The following is a 17,864-nucleotide window of genomic DNA, read 5'->3' as shown; positions in this document are numbered from 1 at the left end:
GTGATTTCAAGTTACACATGGCGCAACACCAACCAGTAACCATTCCTGGAAGTTCAGCCCAACTTCAGATCCATTGAGCAATGCACTGCTCAAGAAAATTGTCTTCTAGGGCAACACTATTTCATAGATTTATCAACCCAAGACAGGCAATTAACCCTCATTAGGGATCATCAGTATGGTAGAGTGTGACATTGTTGTAATTGGAGCATTGGGGGCTAACGCCAAAAGGCAAAGAACGTTCTGAAGCAAAACTACATACTTTCCAGCTAATTTGCATTCCCACAATGCATTGCCCAGTGGCACTGAACTGGAGGTGAACTTTCAGGGATGGCTACTGAGTGTTGGTGTGGCGTGTTCGGCTTTAAACAGAAATGGCCTATTGTATTCTGACATTTCGGGTAGAAGGGTTTACGCTTTTTTAAACCCACAATGATGAATATCATATAGATATGTATACATGCGTGTCCCAGACCAAATGAATTGATGTGAAATGCAATTGAGCAAGTTAAATCCCCTAAGAGAACAAACACAAGGAATCCGCTTATTCTCCAGCATGGGTCTGGCATGGATTCACATGCTCATGAATATTCCCCTTCGTCAGGCTGGGAATGCTCGGTACAGAAAAAAATCAGTATCAGTTTTGGATCTGATCTGTCTTTCCTAGTAGTAACCAATCACTGTCCTCTGGGTCATACTGCCCACAGCCAATGACTGCCCTCTCCCTAAGCCCCGCCTCCGGCAGCCATCCTCAGATTTTTACAGCACGTTCAATTGTTGGGAGTCCTCGTGCTATAGCTCTCGAGCTTTTGCTGCGTTTTCGCACTTTTTCAAAGAGAATTTCTCATTTTTCGGTTAAATTGAGCCTCAAGCTCCACCGTCTTTACATCTGATCAACAGGGACCCGTTTCGGAAGTTTCTACGCCCCACAAGGGTGAAGATTTCGTCGAACAACGCTTTTGGAGGATTCCAGATGTTTCTGAGGCCTACCCCGGACATGGCCCAGGAGAAAGGGAGCTCGACGCCCCGGAAGCTGTTCAGGGCCTGCCCTGGATGCCAGCTGCAGAACGTGTTCAAGGAAGACGAGCATTCCTTATGCCTCTACTGTTTCACGAGGACAAAACGCACATGGAGGAGGACTGTGCGTTTTGCGGGAACATGTCGGAGCAGACCATGAGGGACCGCCATCTTCATCTCGCCAACTGGCTGGAGGAAAAGAGCCTGTCAGGTGAGAAGAAAAAGAAGAAATCCGAGCGGTCTTCTAAGTCCTGTGAGGGCGCCCCGGCGACGGGGGCCCAACAGAAGGCTAAGCACCGGGAGTCCGCGGGCACCGAGAGCGCCGAACGGTCGGGCTCCTCGGCTGCCAGGCAGGGTGCATCCTCCCCGGTGCCATCGACCACGAGCAAAAGCTCTGGCTCGGGTAAGAGGAAATCTGAGAACGCGGCCAAGCTTCTGGAGAGGCCCCGGTCGATCTCGAAGATTTCGGCTGATGGGGAGCGAGGCAGGGAGCCCTCCCCCAAGGTGAAGGCCAAAAGCATGCAGTCTGTGACTAAGGCCTTGATTCACCCAGCCAAGGCCTCTATCGAGAAGGTCGCGGCAACCCTGGCGCAGCCTGCGGAGGTTACACCTGTGGTAGTGGCCTCGGGGCCCAGAGTCTCCCTGCCACCTCGGAGGGAGGCATCTTTCAAGCCCATCGAAAGAACCCCCACGAAGCCCCCGGTGGAAAAAGAAGGGGGGGCCAGTGGCCGTCGTGGATTCAGACACAGCCTCCGAGGAGGAACTTGTCAAAGTCCCTGAGAGCCACGACGCGGGCATGGAGGAGGACCAGCCCGTCGAAAGGCATCCCGACGAGTGGGACGATGAAAGTGACGGCGGCGCCGACGGGACCCCAGACCAACCATCACGCCCGTCGCAGCCAGTGCCGCAGGACAACTCGGTGGCCATTTTGATGGCAATTCAATCCTTATGCTCTGAAATAAGGACTAGATTGCCTTTACCCCCGACAGAGGAGCCGGAGCCAGGCCCAACGGAGGAGCCAGGGGCAGGCCCGTCAGGAAGTCCACCACCCAAGAGGAGAACACATCCTCCTACACCCTTCCAGCCCTCGAGGCCTGCTCAACCCTCCTCCCCGTCCACGGTCCGCGGGGATGACACGGGCACGGACATGGCCACGACGGGCACGGACGACGAGGGCAGCGACGACAGGGTGGACCTCCCGTCGTCCCCCCCTCCCCAGGCTTCCCCGCCCGATGAGATTGGATCCTTCCATGCAATGATCTCCAGGGCATCCGAGCCTTTCCAGCTCTGCCCGAACAAAAGAAGGAGGGGTTCCTCTATCAATGTCAAGAGACCAAGAGGAAGACTGTCCTCGCGGTACCTCTACTGGATGACATCTGGGACGAGGGGCTCTCCCTCCTAAGAACCCATCCACGACGCTGGCAAAAAGGGATCGATACGAAACAAAAGTACCTGGTCCCCGACGCGGCCTCTCTATGCCTTAGAGCACAGCCGACCCCGGATTCAGTCGTCTCGGCAGCAGCCAGGAAGAAGGCGGGGGGGGAGCATCGGCATCGACATCACCGCCAGGGGGCGAGGGAAAGAAGCTCGACGCGATGGGACGAGTCATCACGTCGGTGGCGACGACGATTAAGGTGGCCAGCACCCTGGCTATCGTTGCCCGTTACGACAGGGAACTTTGGTATAAAACCGATCCCTTGTTGGACTTCCTGCTGGACGACAAGAGGGCAGAAGCCCTGGAAATCTTGCAAGAAGGCGAGGTGGCGTCGGACCACGCCATAACAGTCCGACGAGCGATCCGGTGGTGGGGCACCCGCACTCATCTGACGGCGGGTGCAGACTTTCAGACCCCAGCTCACCAGGTAACGGTGACGCCGGATGCCTCCCTGGAAGGGTGGGGAGCACATACCGGAGATCTCCACATGAGAGGCCTTTGGCTCCCGGAGGAAAAACAGCTTCATATAAACATTCTGGAGCTCCGCGCAGTGTTTTGAGCCCTCAGGTCCTTTCTTCCGTCCCTCAAGGGCAAGGTGGTGAGGATCTTCACTGACACCACCACCACGATGTTCTACATCAGGAAGCAGGGTGGAACCAGATCCCCAGCCCTGTCCAAGGAAGCCCAGGATCTGTGGCACTGGGCCGTCAACCAGGGGATGTTTCTGGTACCTTTTCATCTGGCAGGGATAAAGAACACCATCGCCGACTCACTCAGCAGGGAGCTGCGCTCGTGTCACGAGTGGGAGCTACGCCAGGATCAAGTGGATCGACTCTTCAGGGTGTGGGGCAGACCCCAGGTCGATCTCTTCGCGATGAACTCCAAGTGCCAGAGGTTTGCCAGCAGGTTCCCCCAACCGAGGAGCATGGGCGATGCTTTCTCGTTCCCCTGGGACAACCTGTTCCTCTATGCTTTCCCGCCGTTGCCACTGCTACTCCGGCTCGTCAACCAGCTCAAGAGGTCCCGGTGCAGGATGATCCTCGAGTTTGGAGGATACGATATACCGGCCGACTGCAAAGAGGTTCTTGCAAAGGCCAGGGCGTCCTCAACTCTCAAGTGTTACGGACACAAATGGAAGAGGTTCTCTGTCTGGTGCCGGGCACAGAAGATTAACCCTCTACAGATTAGGGACCCTCAAGTACTGCCGTACCTACTGTCGCTGGCCAAGGCTGGACTAGCTCACGCCTCCATCAAGATACATCTGGCTGCCATCTCCAGATACACCAGGACGGGTGTCCTTGTGGTCTCATCGCCTGGTGAAGGAATTTATGAAGGGACTATTCCGCTCGTTCCCGCCGATGAAGGCCCCAGCCCCGGCGTGGGAGCTCAACGTGGTGCTGACTAGGCTCATGGGGCCCCTTTTGAGCCTATGCATACGGCACCGTTGAAGTTCCTATCGTGGAAAACAGCTTTTCTTGTGGCCATCACCTCTGCACGGTCCGTGGGAGAGATTCAGGCCCCATCTTGCAAGCCTCCATACTTGACTTTTCATGACACGAGGGTGGTGCTCAGGACGCATCCCTCCTTCATGCCCAAGGTGCCGTTGGACTTCCACCTCAACGAGCCCTTGGTGTTACCAGTTTTCTTCCCGTTACCTTCGTCACCGGCCGAGAGGACTTTGCACTCCCTGGATGTAGCTAGAGAGCTGAAATTCTACGTGGACCGCACGAAGAGTTTTCGGAAGACGTCACAGCTTTTTGTGAACTTTGGGTCTGTGAATCAAGGGAAGGCTCTCTCGAAGGCTTCCATTTCCAGATGACTCTCCGGCTGTATCATGCACTGTCACTGGTTGGCAAACCGACCGCTGCCCGGCCGTCCGAGAGCCCATTCGACCAGAGCGATCGCTGCTACCACGGCGTTCTTGTCTGGTGTGCCCCTGCTGGACATCTGCAGGGCTGTGGAGGTCGACGCATACCTTCACGAAATTCTACTGCGTCGATCGGGATTCCAGGGAGGAGTCCAGGGTCGGCCAAGCAGTGCTGCGCAACCTTTTCGCCTGAAGGGCCTGGTGAGGAGGTAAGAGTTGCTTAATGTTGAGCCTTTTGCCACCTGCCGTGGTTGTGCATGTGTGTACTGCTATGTAATCTTATATATATTCATGAGCATGTGAATCCATGCCAGACCCCATGCTGGAGAAGGAACCAGTTACTTACCTGTAACTGTTGTTCTCCAGCATAGGTCTGGCATGGATTCACATGCAAACCCTCCCGCCTACCCCTCTGCGTCTCTTCACTTGGTCATACTGCCACTTTACGAGCTACCAAATCTGAGGATGGCTACCGGAGGCGGGGCTTAGGGAGAGGGCAGTCGTTGGCTGTGGGCAGTATGACCCAGAGATCAATGATTGGTTACTACTAGGAAAGACAGATCAGAAACGAAACTGATACTGATTTTTTTCTGCACCGAGGATTCCCAGCCTGACGACAGGGAATATTCATGAGCATGTGAATCCATGCCAGACCCATGCTGGAGAACAACAGTTACAGGTAAGTAACTTGTTCCTTTACGCACATATGTACTCAAGGGTGGACTGGCCCATAGGGAACTCTGGAGATTTCCCGGCGGGCCCCTGCACCCTGGGCCTCTTTTTTGTGGTATTTTCAAATTTTCCCACAGGAAAAGGGTTGGGCTTGCTGAAAATGTGTAACATGGGGCCACTTAGAAAATTATTTCCAGGGGCTCTTTTGCTTCCCGGTCCACCCCTGTATGTACTCAGTGCAGCAAAGTTTTCAACATGAGACTGCCAAAAAGCTAAAGGCTCAGTCGTTTCTTTTCTTAAACAAGTTAGGATAGAGTTGCCTGGTGCTATGGTTTGAGATAGGAAATCTTAAACAGGAACAAGAAAGACATAAGAAGCGACAATTCTTGGGAAGCAAATGATGAAGCTTTTTCTAGTAGAAGATGAATAGATAAACTAATTGGGCCAGGCAGGACTGCAAATTCAATGTTTTCAACACAGCCTTTAGACAACAGGAAGTCTGACCTGCGCAGAGGATTCAAAATGTTCTCTCCAGCTAAGTTAACAGCAGCGTCACAGGAAGGAAGACCATTGGCTGAGAGGTCGGCCTGCAAACAAAAAGCAAATAAGTCGAGAACCAAAAGGGAAGTAACAGTATCAGGTCAAACCACTTAACAGTTATTTTTAAAAAAAATGTGTATTGGTTTTCACAAAAAACTGCAGACATTACATTTATGTAACACATTACAATTATTGTCAGTCTGTCGCATGGTTCCCTACACCCCAACTCCCCCTGCCCCGTTAACTGCCTATGCGTTGCTTCTTTTGACCTTTAGTGTCTCGGCTGTACCTGCTATATGTGTTATTCCCTAACCATTTGTTTATTTGAGTTCTTGCTACAGTTTGGGTAGTGGTGCACACTGAGGCCTGCAAATCTTGTAGCGCTAATCTCCAAGAATTTAAGTCTGTGTTTTGCTCTCCTTTGCCCCATCGGGCGGCCTCTTGCCAGAGTGCAGTCTCAGTGATGCCCATTTCTGGAAGTCTTTCCACCACAACTTTGCGTCTAGTCCTCTGCGCGCCTTCTCTTGCTATCCTGCGTTTAGCCAGGATGCATGGCAAGTCTTTTAATTTGCTTATGTGTTTCATCTTCTTCTGGCGTACAATATACCCAGCAGGCAGGCCGTGGGGGATCCCGTATCTAATGTCATGTCTGCTTTTGCAAACATGTGTGCTATCTCCTCCCAGTACTGCTGTACTTTCCTTCAGACCCAGAACATATGCACCATGTCCACATTGCGCAACCTGCATTTCGGGCAGCATTGTTCTGTGGTTTTGCTAAAACTCGCCATTATCCTAGGCGTTTGATATGCTCTGTAGGTTACTTATAACTGTATGAGCTGCAGTCTCGCGTTTCTGGACACTTGTTTGTGGTATATTATTGCTTTCTCCCACTGTCCATCTGTTAACGTTCCTTATAGGTCCTCTTCCCATCTGCGTCTAATTTTGCCAGTCCGTTTCTATTCTGGGACATGATCAGGTCGTATATCCTAGATACCTCGTGGCCACCCTCTGAGATGTCAAAGTGTTTCTATTGACGCTGCTAGTTTAAACTCTTTCGTCTGCGCAATCCATGTCTGCTTCAATTTTGCTAAGAGGGAGGTGTGTAATATGTACTGTCCTTTGTGTAGGCCGGTTTATGGAGAGTGTATTAAAGTTTATTGGTTCCCCTTCTAGTAACAGGTCCCTATTGTCGCTATGCCTAGAGGCTCCCAGTATTTCCTCACCTGTAATCTGGATTGCTGGTCATCTACTTTGAGTGCTACTAGTGGGATTTTTTGAGGCGAATAAGGCGTCTGATCGAATAGGTGACGAGCTTTGTTCCATATTGCCTTCCCTAGCCTCAGTAGGAGCGGGGGCTTTGGCCAGTGGGCCATTGGAATCCAGACTATTTCTTTCAGGAAAAAATAGGGCAAATGTAGATTGAAGCAGGCGAGTGTACTGCGACGGCTCTTCTGCTAGCCATCTCGTGAAGAACTGTAATTGGCTTGCCACAAAATATGCCTCAAAATCAGGTACCTTTATGCCTCCTTGAACATATGGTTTCTGCAGTTTCGAAAGGGCCAGTCTGTTTCACCCCTTCCGCCACAAGAATCCCCAGCATTCTGTATCCAGCCTCTTGAAGAAGCTTTGAGGGATGTCATACGGGACATTCGCAAAGTAGTGCAGTAATCTAGGGAGCACGACCATCTTCAGTAGTGCACCTATGCCCATCAGGGATAAGGGTAGTTTGGCCCAGAAGTCCATGGACTTTGTCACTATAGCTGCTGTCGTTTGTGTATATTGTAAGTGTTCCGTTTTGGGGTCATGGTAGGTATTAACTCCCAAATATTTAAATGTTTCTACTTCCCACTGCACCAGCAGCACCGGTAATGTGATCAGCCTCTTCCCTTTGTAACCTGCTAAGGGGAACAAGCACCATTTCTTTTTACTAACCGTGATGCCTGAGAGTTCTGCGTACTGCTCTAGGACATTTCACATGTACTGCAAGATGGTCTCCTGATTTTGTAAGTAAATGAGGATCTCATCAGCGTACAAGGAGATTAGATTCCACCTACCTTGTACCTCTATGCCGGCCTCCCAATATTATTTCCGGAGATTAGGGCTAGTATAAATAATATTGGGGACTACGGGCATCCTTGTCTCGTGCCTTTTTCCAACCTCCACTGTTTCGAAATCTGGTTGCCTATCCTAACCTTGGCTACCAGCTTATTTATTTATTTTTTTTTTTACAGTAGATGCACCCATTTCGTTTATTTGGGGCTTATGCCAAAGCTATTCAATGTAGCTAGCAGCCATGGCCACTTCACCGAGTCAAATGCCTTGACGGCGTCGAATGAGGCTATTGTGTAAAGGTTCTCACCATCTTTGGTGTGGTCAATAATGTGGTGCAGTCTCCGCAGGTCTCCTGTAATATTCCTGTCTGGGACGCATCACGTTCGGTCTGGGTGTATAAGCTTGGCTATGACATGTTTTAGCCTATTGGCCAATAGAGCTGCAAGTATTTTCCCATCTTGGTTCAGCAGTGACAGGGGTCAGTATAAGTCGCAATCTGTGTCTGGTTTATTTGGTTTTAGCAGCAGCATAGTTGGGAATTCTCTCAGCGACAGTTTCCATGTCAAATGCTTCGTTCAGCATTGCTAACAATGGGGGCAGGATATCCTCCATGTATTCCTTATAAAATTTGTTTGGAAGTCCGCCTGTCCCCGGCATTTTGCCCGTTTGTAGCTCCCTGATGTTTCAACTCTTCTAGTGCTATAAGGGCCTCTTGTTGTGCCGCTGCTTCTTTGTCTAACCGTGGAAGCTCCATGTGCGCTAGGGCTTCTTCTATGTCGGAGGGCTGTGTCACTACTGTGTCTGCAAATAACTCTTTGTAGTATTTGAGAAAACAATTATTTCTCCCTTCTTGTGTCACGTGCACTGTCCCTTCTTTATCGGTTACTGCCCTTATTAGCTAGCGTTTGGATTTGTTTTTACACAGCCAGGCCAGCAGGCATCCTGATTTGGCTCCCCCAGCATGTTTTTCTACGTATTTAGTTTAATTTAGGGTACCTAACCTGTCCCAGTGCTTCAAGCATTCTTCCTTCAAGAGATTAGCCTTGCATGCTTGTTCCGTTGTCAGTTCCCCTGCTCTGTCTATTTTCTCGATTGCGACCTCTGCTATATCCTTTACTATTTTGGCTTGCAAGCCCCCCGGCCTTAGCTATTGCAGTTCCTCTAATTACTACTTTAAATACTTCCCGTAGTGTCCCAGCAGATACTACACTTCCAGTATTATATTCAAAGTAGTCTTTAATTCCCTGTCAAAGGTGTTACCAAAACACTTCGCCCTTCAGGGCCTCGCTTCTGAGCCTCCAGGTTGGATTGCGTGCTCTGGGTGGGAAAGCGCACAATAATATTAGTAGTGGTGATTGATCGAACACCACCCTTGCTTTGTATTCTGCAGTGGTAATTTCACTTAGGGTTTCTTCACAAGTAATCTAGTCTTGTAAAGAGGTTTGTTGGGGCAGCATAATGAGTGTCCCAGATCTCGCGGGTGGCGCTCTCTCCAGACATCTACCAAGTTAAACTCCTGCAACAGGGTGTTTAGGACCCTAGCCGCAGGGGTCGAGTGTGTGAATTTGTTGTCTGATCCATCCAATTTGGGATCTAGTACACAATTAACCTCTCCTCCCCATACTTGTGTGCAGATTCTCTGTGTGCAGATTTGGGGGTATAGTGTGCGGAAATAGACTGCAGTATCATGATTGGGTGCCTAAGTGTTTATGATGCACAATTCTCTGTTCTCCAAGAAACCGTGTACTGTGACCACTCTACCCTCTTTATCCTTGACAGTTTGCAGCACCCGGAAGAGGACCGTTGGCGCTATCCATGTTAATTCTCCTCTAGCGTATGCAGAGTACGGGGAGCCCACTGTAGTGCCCTGCCATCTTTTTGTGAGAGCTAATAGTTTCTCATCATTAAGGTGCGTCTCTTGTAAGAGAGAAATATCTATCTTCTGGTGGCTTAAGTCTGTCATCACTCTGTTCCTCTTAGTGTAACTATTAAGGCCTATGACGTTCCAGGAGGCTCTCTTAAGTTCTCCCATCGCTTGTGCAGTTTTCTATATGTCTCTGTGGTACACCGTTCCTATCATGTGCACACTGTGTGGTCTTATAGGCTATTCCCCAACCATCCAAACTCTCCCCATTAACTTCCCCCTCCCCAACGTGTGCCCAGCTCTGTACCTTGTGCTCAGGCATTCCCGCATTTCACCCTCGCACCAGTGTCTTGTATCCTGGTGTGCAGAGTGCAGTGGGTGGATACGTTACTGCTAGTATACAAAAAACAAAAAGTTGTCTTGGGTAAAGGACCCTCCTTAAACTCTTGCTGCAACCTGGGATCTGTGTAGGTTGCGCCGGACATCTCCAGGTTGTTGTGTAACCAAAGGTTGTTCGTATAACCCTGTCAGTCTTAGTGTTATCTTATTTACAGTCTACTCTCAGTCTCATCAGTGTCTGGGGGGCAAACCCTTCATGTGTCCGCCGTTGTTTCTTCTTGACTGGCAACTCTCTCTGGTAGATTTTGGGTGTCCATCCAATTTTACGCTTTTTCAGGGTGTCGAAGAACTTATTATTTTTAGCCTGTTTGGGTATAACAGCATGTATTTGAGGCAAGCTTCGGAGAGTCTCGTTTTTATGGATGTGAACTGCATCCTCTGTTTTTGCACCTGCAGGGTGCAATCTGGGTATACTGAAATTCTCGCAGACGCCCTTTGTATCGTGCCTCCTTTCCTGAAATGTTCCAGGATTTTTTCCCTACCTTTATAATTTAGCATTCAAGCTATAATGGGCCTAGGCGGGGCCCCTGGCGGTGGTTTCCTGGTCAGGGATCTAGGCGCTCTTTCGACTGTGAAGCCCTGAATTAGGTTGCCATGGCCTATTTCTTGTAGCAGCATGTTCTCTACAAAATTTGTAGGGCTTGTGCCTTCTTTACCCTCTGGCAGCCCAATAATTCGGACATTATTACTTATGGCACACCCTTCTGCGTCCTCGACCCGTCCTAGGTTCCTCATTTGTTGTTGCAGTATCGATATGTTCTTTGTAGCGTTTTTCAGGCCTCCCGTGTTTTCTTTAACTTGCTTTTCCATAGTGCTTGTATGTTCTGCCAGCACTCAGACATCCTGTCTTAGGAGGTTGACGTCTAGGCTGATGGCATCCATCTTCGTTTCTAGGGAAATTATCAGGGCTGCTATTGCTGCAAGTACCTGCTGGTCTTCGTCTGTTCAGGTTGTGCTTGATGCAGTGTGGTCCCTATCTTAGTGTTCTCACGTGTGTTTGGGGTTGAAGTAAAATTGTCCAGTGTAGATTGCTTGTATTCATTCTTAGGCGGTTTGGATGCCATTTTGTGGCCCAACCAGCTCTTGCGCACTTTTTCAGGTGGTGTCCGCTTCCCAGTCTGTTGCCGCTGGGCCCACCATTGTCATAGGGGCTTGTTTATCTTGGCTCGGAGACCAGGCACCAGCGGTATGGCACGGGCTGAGGCTGCTGCTATCTCTGCTGGAAGCGCTGCTTTTGTGCTCCTTTAGGCCGTTGGGGAGTGCCATGATTTACCCTGCATGTAGGGCCACTGTGTGGGCAGTGTCAGATAGCTTGCTCCCACTTTATTCACATCGGCAGAGCCTGACTTTGGCGTGCCTGGTCCATCTGCAGGATGGTTGATGGCATCTTCAGCATTAATGCAGTGTAAGGATAGTAGGGTCCGCGCCTGTGTCTGCAGCACTTGCGAGGTGGAGAGGAGGTGCACCGTCTGCAGCTGCCGAACTGTAGAAACATGCTGCCTTTTTTGGTTGTTTACTGCTACTAGCCCCCCTTGTAGTGGGGCATTGTGCCATTATTGCAAGGGTCTCCACCATATTTTGTCCCCCAATCACTGCACTCGTTTGGGGGTTACCTGGACCAATATCCATGTGGGCTTGTGGCTTCCCTTATAGCCCGTGCCAGTCAGTGCCCTCCTCTGCCCTCCTTACAGCCTCTATTACGCCGCTGCATGCCTGGTCTCTAATTACTTCTCCCCCGTTCTGAGAGGGGCCTGGTCCCGCTTCCCAGGGCCGTTAGCGTGCTTCCTTTCACTCTCCCAGAGTCTCACCCGTGTCGCGTGGCTCTACGCGCATATAGACTCCGCTGGGGCATGCTCCGAACTGTTCCAGCACTTCGTCAAGTCGCGTGGTATCTCTGCACTCACCGCAGGTACCGCAGCTATTCCCGCAGCAAATCGCTCCTCACCAAGCCAGTCATGCCCAAGTCCCAACCGTGTGTACAGGTCTCGCAGTTTGACCCTCGCTTCTGGAGCCCTCTTCAGAGCTGCTCTTGCCTGGCGCATAGGGCCGGGACTCTACATCCAGGTCTTCGCATGTTAAGTGGATGTTTGTTCTAACGGGCTGATGCGCTGCATGCCGCGTTTGAATGCTCTTCCCCTCAGACTTTGATGCAGACTTCACCCTTTTGTTCACTTCTCGTTCTTTAGGCAATCCGCTAGTTTCTGGCTCGTAAGTACTGCAAGATCCACTGCTTTGGTCAGGATCTTGTCGGATCACTCACAAGCAACACAGAGAAAGTCCTTACAGCATGGCTGCCTGGCCACGCCCCCAAACCCCTTAATAGTTATTCACTGACAATTGCCAAAGCTGCATACCAACCTTCACAAAGCCTTGAAACATTACTTTTCTGTAATTACGTACATAGCATGAAGCCCTACTTGCATCACAATTAGTTGTGAACCCTACTTATGCAGGTCGGTCAGGAAACTGCTCTTTAATGAGGAAACGCCCTATCTTAGAAGTTAGTACCCACCACCCCATTAGTACATTTCTGTGCACTTCTTGCTGTTTCTCCAACCCCCCCACTCCCCTGACTAAAACAGTCTCTAAAGCTAACCAAGAGTTCCAAAAGTCTCTCGTAAGCCCAAACATGGGGACAGTGGCATATGCACAAGGGGGCATTAGGGTGAGAGTTGTGAAGGAGGAAGAGTTAAAGAATGAGAGTATCTGAATATTCATTAAGATAACATTTGATTACTCTTATGGCTTCCATTATTCTCCTGGCTTATTTGTGGTGCATTACACTGTAGTGAAAGCATATGCTAACAGGTTCCAAGCTACACAGAATAGTAAAGCCTTGTGATGTTATTGTCATTTGGAGAACCTCTTGACGCAAATACTAGTGCCACCCTGTCGTCCTGCTTATATGTTACATGTGACTTCATGATATGAAGAATCAAAGTGCTTTGAAAGGCTCTGCCCTACACTACACATGGGGAAATAAAGGGTTAACACCTTGTTATATGTTGTATTTATAATGTGAGGGGTCAGAAATGAGAGGCTAACACAAAGTTGTAACATTTTAATTATCACATCTTTATTAAAATAAAAAGGGGTGGATAAAGGCCTCTCAATCCCTATCCTAAAGAAAGTCTCCCTATCTAGCAAACTAAAACTAAAGAACAGTCTGTGTCTAGTTGTCATAAACATATAAACTGTCCTTTTGTCCATACATACTAATCTGACCCTCACACTAACACTGAACTACTAAGGGTGCAAGAAAATGTCTCTGACTTATGTTTGGCAAAATGTGTTCATAATTAAAACAAATAGAAAAATCCAGCAGAAACATATTTTCCAAGGTGAAACCCATGTATCCAGACGGTGGTTCCCTTCCCCTAGATATTTAGGCAGGATGGCAAAAAGTGTATCTTTCAACCAGTTTCTTAAACAGACTTCCTGGCATACTCCCCTGCAAGGAATCCCTTAGCAGGTTCGTCAGATCCCCTGGTATACTGTCTCCTGCCAGGTGTCTTGTCACAATGTCTTATACCTCCATACACTGTGTGGATTGCCTGGTATACTCACCTGACAAGAATCCCTTTTGTGGGGCTTGCAGATCCCCTGGTATACTTCTCTGCCAGGCATCTCCCTCACCCTGGTCGGTATTCAGATATTCTTAATTGCTAACATGCCTGTCGTTACGCCACAGGGTCCCCAAAGGCTCTGGTCAGACTCACTGGGGTCGTGCAGCGTTCCCGACCTGTGGCACATTGCCTCTCTGGGATGGCCTCCCTTGCACTGCACATCTTCTTTCAGCATTCCCAGCAGCTCTGTGCTTTCCCGCCTGCTTCTCTCCGCGACCAAAGGCGGCTGCTTCTCAGCATGATCTTATCGCCGGTAGTTCTGCTGCTGCTCCTGGTGCTTGGACGGTCCTTCCACTGTGCATGCGGCAGCTCTCCTGGCCCCGTGCCATGCCAGTAAGCTGCTCTCACAGTGGTGAGCTGCTGTCTGGGAATGCCTGCATTCTCGGTCTCTGTCAGCACAGTTCTCTCCCATACTGCTTCTTTCTATGGCTTTGCCTTCCTCTCTAGTGTGCATACACTTGACACTTTAAATGTACTGTGCACTCGAGAGCCACAAAAACTGATCTGCATATGCAACTTGGTGTTTTTCAATTTGCACCAACTCCTTCCTCTTCCTTGAGGCTTTATGAGAGTTGTAGTCCATAGAATTTCTAGGATTCCAAAAACGATATTGGCTAGGATTTTTATTTAGAAAAACATTAGAGACAGGAGATGTTAGGTGTGTGCTTTGTGTGTATGAGGTATGAACGGACTTCTGTCTAGGGAGATGCGCAGGAACGGGTTTCTGTAGTTTACAAGGGGAGGATTTTTTTATGGTGACAACAAGCCATAAAGAATTTAGGAATTATGAGGTCTTCTCTAGGAAGGGAAGAAGACTGCGTCCATCCTGAACGGGGTCACCACCTTCCCCCGACAGCCGTCTCCTCCCACGTGATCCTCCCTCATGGTACCACCGCCAAGGTCAGGATCAGGGAGTGGCTGCCGTCCCCTGGCCACATGGAAGATCCCTGGCAGGGAATCAGTAATGACTTCACAGGATTCATCACAACAATGTACTATATATTGTAAGACTTTGTGTTATGCTATGCAGAACAAACATAGCATCTAGAAGAGTCTACACATTCATTTGTGATACTGGCTTAAAACACATGCCTTCATCCTACACACTAACAGGGGGATTCATGGAATGATTGTGCGCCGAAATGTGTGGCGCAAGCGTGAAAAACGCAGTGCACACGTGCGAAAGGCACGAGTGCGCCCATTTCCCGATTCATGGCTTACCTGGGACCTGTGCCGAATCCGTGCGTGGTGCACACGTCACTGCGACATCCCGAAAGCTGTGTGCTAGTCGCCCAGTGAAGGTGCACAACGTCCAGCGCACACACCAAAAAAGGGGGCGGAACATGATCTGATATGGCATTTGTAACGCGCCTATACACAAGTGTTTCAAGGCGCGAAGAGGAACAGGGAACAACATGCCAAAATGTGGGCGTAACGAGGGAAGTTCAGCAGCAAAATCCCCTCAACGCACACACTTGCGCTAACACATTCATGGAATTGAACAGGGCAAACCCGTGGCCGCCAAAAGACATGCAAAGCCAGAAACCCGTCTGCCACGCAAAAGCAGGCGGAAGCGCCCCTGCGCAGCATAAAAGTGCATGCAAACAACAAACAAGCATATACAGCTACGATGAATGTCCCATTTTTCACAGCAGTGATTGTGGTCACCGCAGGAGGAGGAGGAGGAGGAGGAGGATAGCCAGGCCCTGCATTTTCTTACCCAGGACTAGCCTTTTTGGGATGCCTGATGACCAGGTCTACGGCAGTTATAGGTTTCCACCTCATATCATCCTAGACCTGGTCATTGAGGGGGAGGATGACTTCACATCACCCACCTTGTGCTCCCAAGTACTGAGCCCCTTGGAAAAGGTGCTCAATGTCCTGCATTTTTTGGCCACTGTGTCATTTCAGCAGACAACTGCCATAGTTGGGGGCATCTCACAGGCCACGCAGTCACACTGCCAACATCAGGTGTTGGCAATCATGACTGCAGGCACATATACATGCCCAGAAGACCCGCAGAAAGGCAGGTAGTGGTCCAGGACTTTTACGGGGTGGCACACTTCCCCAAAGTGCTTGGTGCCATTGATTGCACCAATGTGGCCCTACGTCCACCTAGGGCCACTGAGCACATCTATCGCAACCGCAAGCACTGGCATTCCATCAACGTGCAGGTTGTATGCGATGCCAAGGGAATCATCACCTCTGTCTATGCAAACTATCCCAGATCCACCCATGACAGTTTCATATTCAGAATGTCAGCCCTACAGCGGGACCTGGAAGCTGGGAGGCATGGCAACACATGGCTCATTGGTGAGTACAAATGCCTGTGCACATGCATGCATGTCACACACAGACAAATATACAAACCCAACTAATGAGAACCAATATCGCCTCCCCAGGGGACAGTGCCTACCCTCTGAGCACCTACATGACGACGCCAATACACACCACCACAGGTAAGATACAACACAGCCCATATTGCCACCTGGGGCATAGTGGAGCGCACATTCGGAGTGCTCAAGTCACGTTTCCGCTCCCTTGACCACTCTGGTGGGCAGCTACTATATGCGCCCCCAGTAGTGTGCAGGATCATTGGGGCAGCATGTGTCCTGCACAACGTTGCAAACCGGCGGGGGCGTACCGGTGGAGATGGTGGTGCCCCCACATCTCCAACCACATGCACGGCCGATGCGCATGGGAGGGGAAATGGCATGTGGCGGGGCAGCCCGTACCCAGCTTGTGGCTACATTTCTCACCTAAACCCCCCCTGCAGTGCACACATGCCTGGCACATTCCAGGTGACAATCAATGACAAAGGGTCAGTCAACTGTCACAACCCTAACACCCTGAGACAGTGTCCTTGGAATTGCAGCATTGTGTGCATCCCTAGCCACTTAAACACAATCCTGTGTGACCAAAAGGCACACATACAAGCTACAGATTGCACCCCCCCATGCAAAATATCACATCCAAATGCTGGTATGTCATGCAAACCTCCCTCAACCCCATGACACCCACCCCACACACCATGCCATGGCATGCAATGTGAAAATTACAATAAAAACATCAACACACATGACAACTGTCACAAAGTGCAACATCACAAATGGAAACACACCACAGACAACCCCCTCACAGACTCTGAAGAAAAGAGTGAGCAAAAGATATCCAACCTATACTAAAATTACATAAATGCATGACACCAAAGGTGTGAACACCAAAACCTATATCCTTTGATGGCATGCATTTCAGGGAATTCCAAAAAAGAAAAGTAAATGCGGGTACTGCAGGGTTGTCCCCCGTAACACCCCGATCACTACACATCTCTCTACAGTGAGTGTTTGCTGCATGGAAACCCCTGCAGCTGCACAAAAAAAAAAGAAAAAAAAAGCCTCCGGCGCCAGTTCACAATCACGAACATCAATGTGAACTTGTGCAGCAGGGACACAGAATGTCTCAGAAGGCAAGTAGTGTGTGTGTGTGTGGATGTTGGGGTGGAGGTGTGTTGTGGGGGGTGTGTTTGAAGGGCTATTCAATGCACATTAGCATTGGAAATGCATGAACGTTCAGTGTTGCATACATTTCCCATGTGAAGCACTCTGTTGTGGACCCATCTGCAACAGAAACCTATTGCCGATCCCATGACACATCATAAGCAAAACCAACACAGGACTATCAATTAACCAACATAACATATCATGAACACAGGACCCAACAGTGACAATGTCGGACAGTGAGGAAACACCATAGCAGAAGTGCCTCAATGTGACATGCCACCACACGTCCCTCTGCCATCATGAGAGTGGCTTCGACAGCAAAAGGGGGCATGGGACCGCATACAGCATCAAGTGCATCAACAATGTATACAGTCAACGCAATACATGAAAAAGCAAAATGAAATCATGCACAGTCAACAATATACTCACCAAAATGCAGTCCAACCATGCACTGGAGAAACCATCATAAATCCCGACTAGGGGTGTATACACAAGTTGGACTTCAGACTGGTCACAGATATGACGGAAGTCCAATGCCTCTGTGTAAGTTACTGTCACACGGTGCCAACCTTGCGAGCCCATGTAAAGGGGAAGCAGGAGTGGCATATGTGTCCGGACCCCAAGCCACAAATACAAACACAAGACAAGCCTGTATGGGCCCAGCCAGAACACACAGTGGATGCCATCGGATTTCACATAGCACCACACTGTAACATAAATGCACAATAGACAAAAAATAAAAATGGCCATAGTGGACCGGGGGGGCACCCAGGAGGCGGGAGGTGCAGGGTGCCCCTCAACACCCACATGCGATTATGTTGAGACAATAAAATAAATCCTCCATGGGCTCATGGTCCTCACGGCCCGACCTGAGTGAGAGATACGTCATCGTCGT

The 17,864-nt window shown here is 49.7% G+C and overlaps 1 protein-coding gene across 12 annotated transcripts in view; it reads right to left on the bottom strand.

The window, feature by feature from the left end:
• The window catches only part of SDR39U1 (short chain dehydrogenase/reductase family 39U member 1), a 2,065,420-nt gene that overhangs the window by 1,149,684 nt on the left and 897,872 nt on the right, over positions 1–17,864 (bottom strand). For 6 of the 12 annotated variants that reach the window (XM_069633771.1, XM_069633767.1, XM_069633768.1 and 3 more), the window contains one exon: positions 5,493–5,575. The exons of the other annotated variants lie outside the window; for them this stretch is intronic. In XM_069633771.1, the coding sequence (XP_069489872.1) occupies positions 5,493–5,575 (83 nt within the window). Of the gene's footprint in view, positions 1–5,492; positions 5,576–17,864 lie in introns of those variants that run through there. 12 annotated transcript variants of the gene reach the window in all.

This window comes from Ambystoma mexicanum, chromosome 13, assembly GCF_040938575.1.
Source record: "Ambystoma mexicanum isolate Mex_15411 chromosome 13, UKY_AmexF1_1, whole genome shotgun sequence".
Lineage (NCBI taxonomy): Eukaryota > Metazoa > Chordata > Amphibia > Caudata > Ambystomatidae > Ambystoma > Ambystoma mexicanum.
Note: the sequence above shows the minus strand (reverse complement) of the source record. Positions and strands in the feature narration are given on the sequence as shown.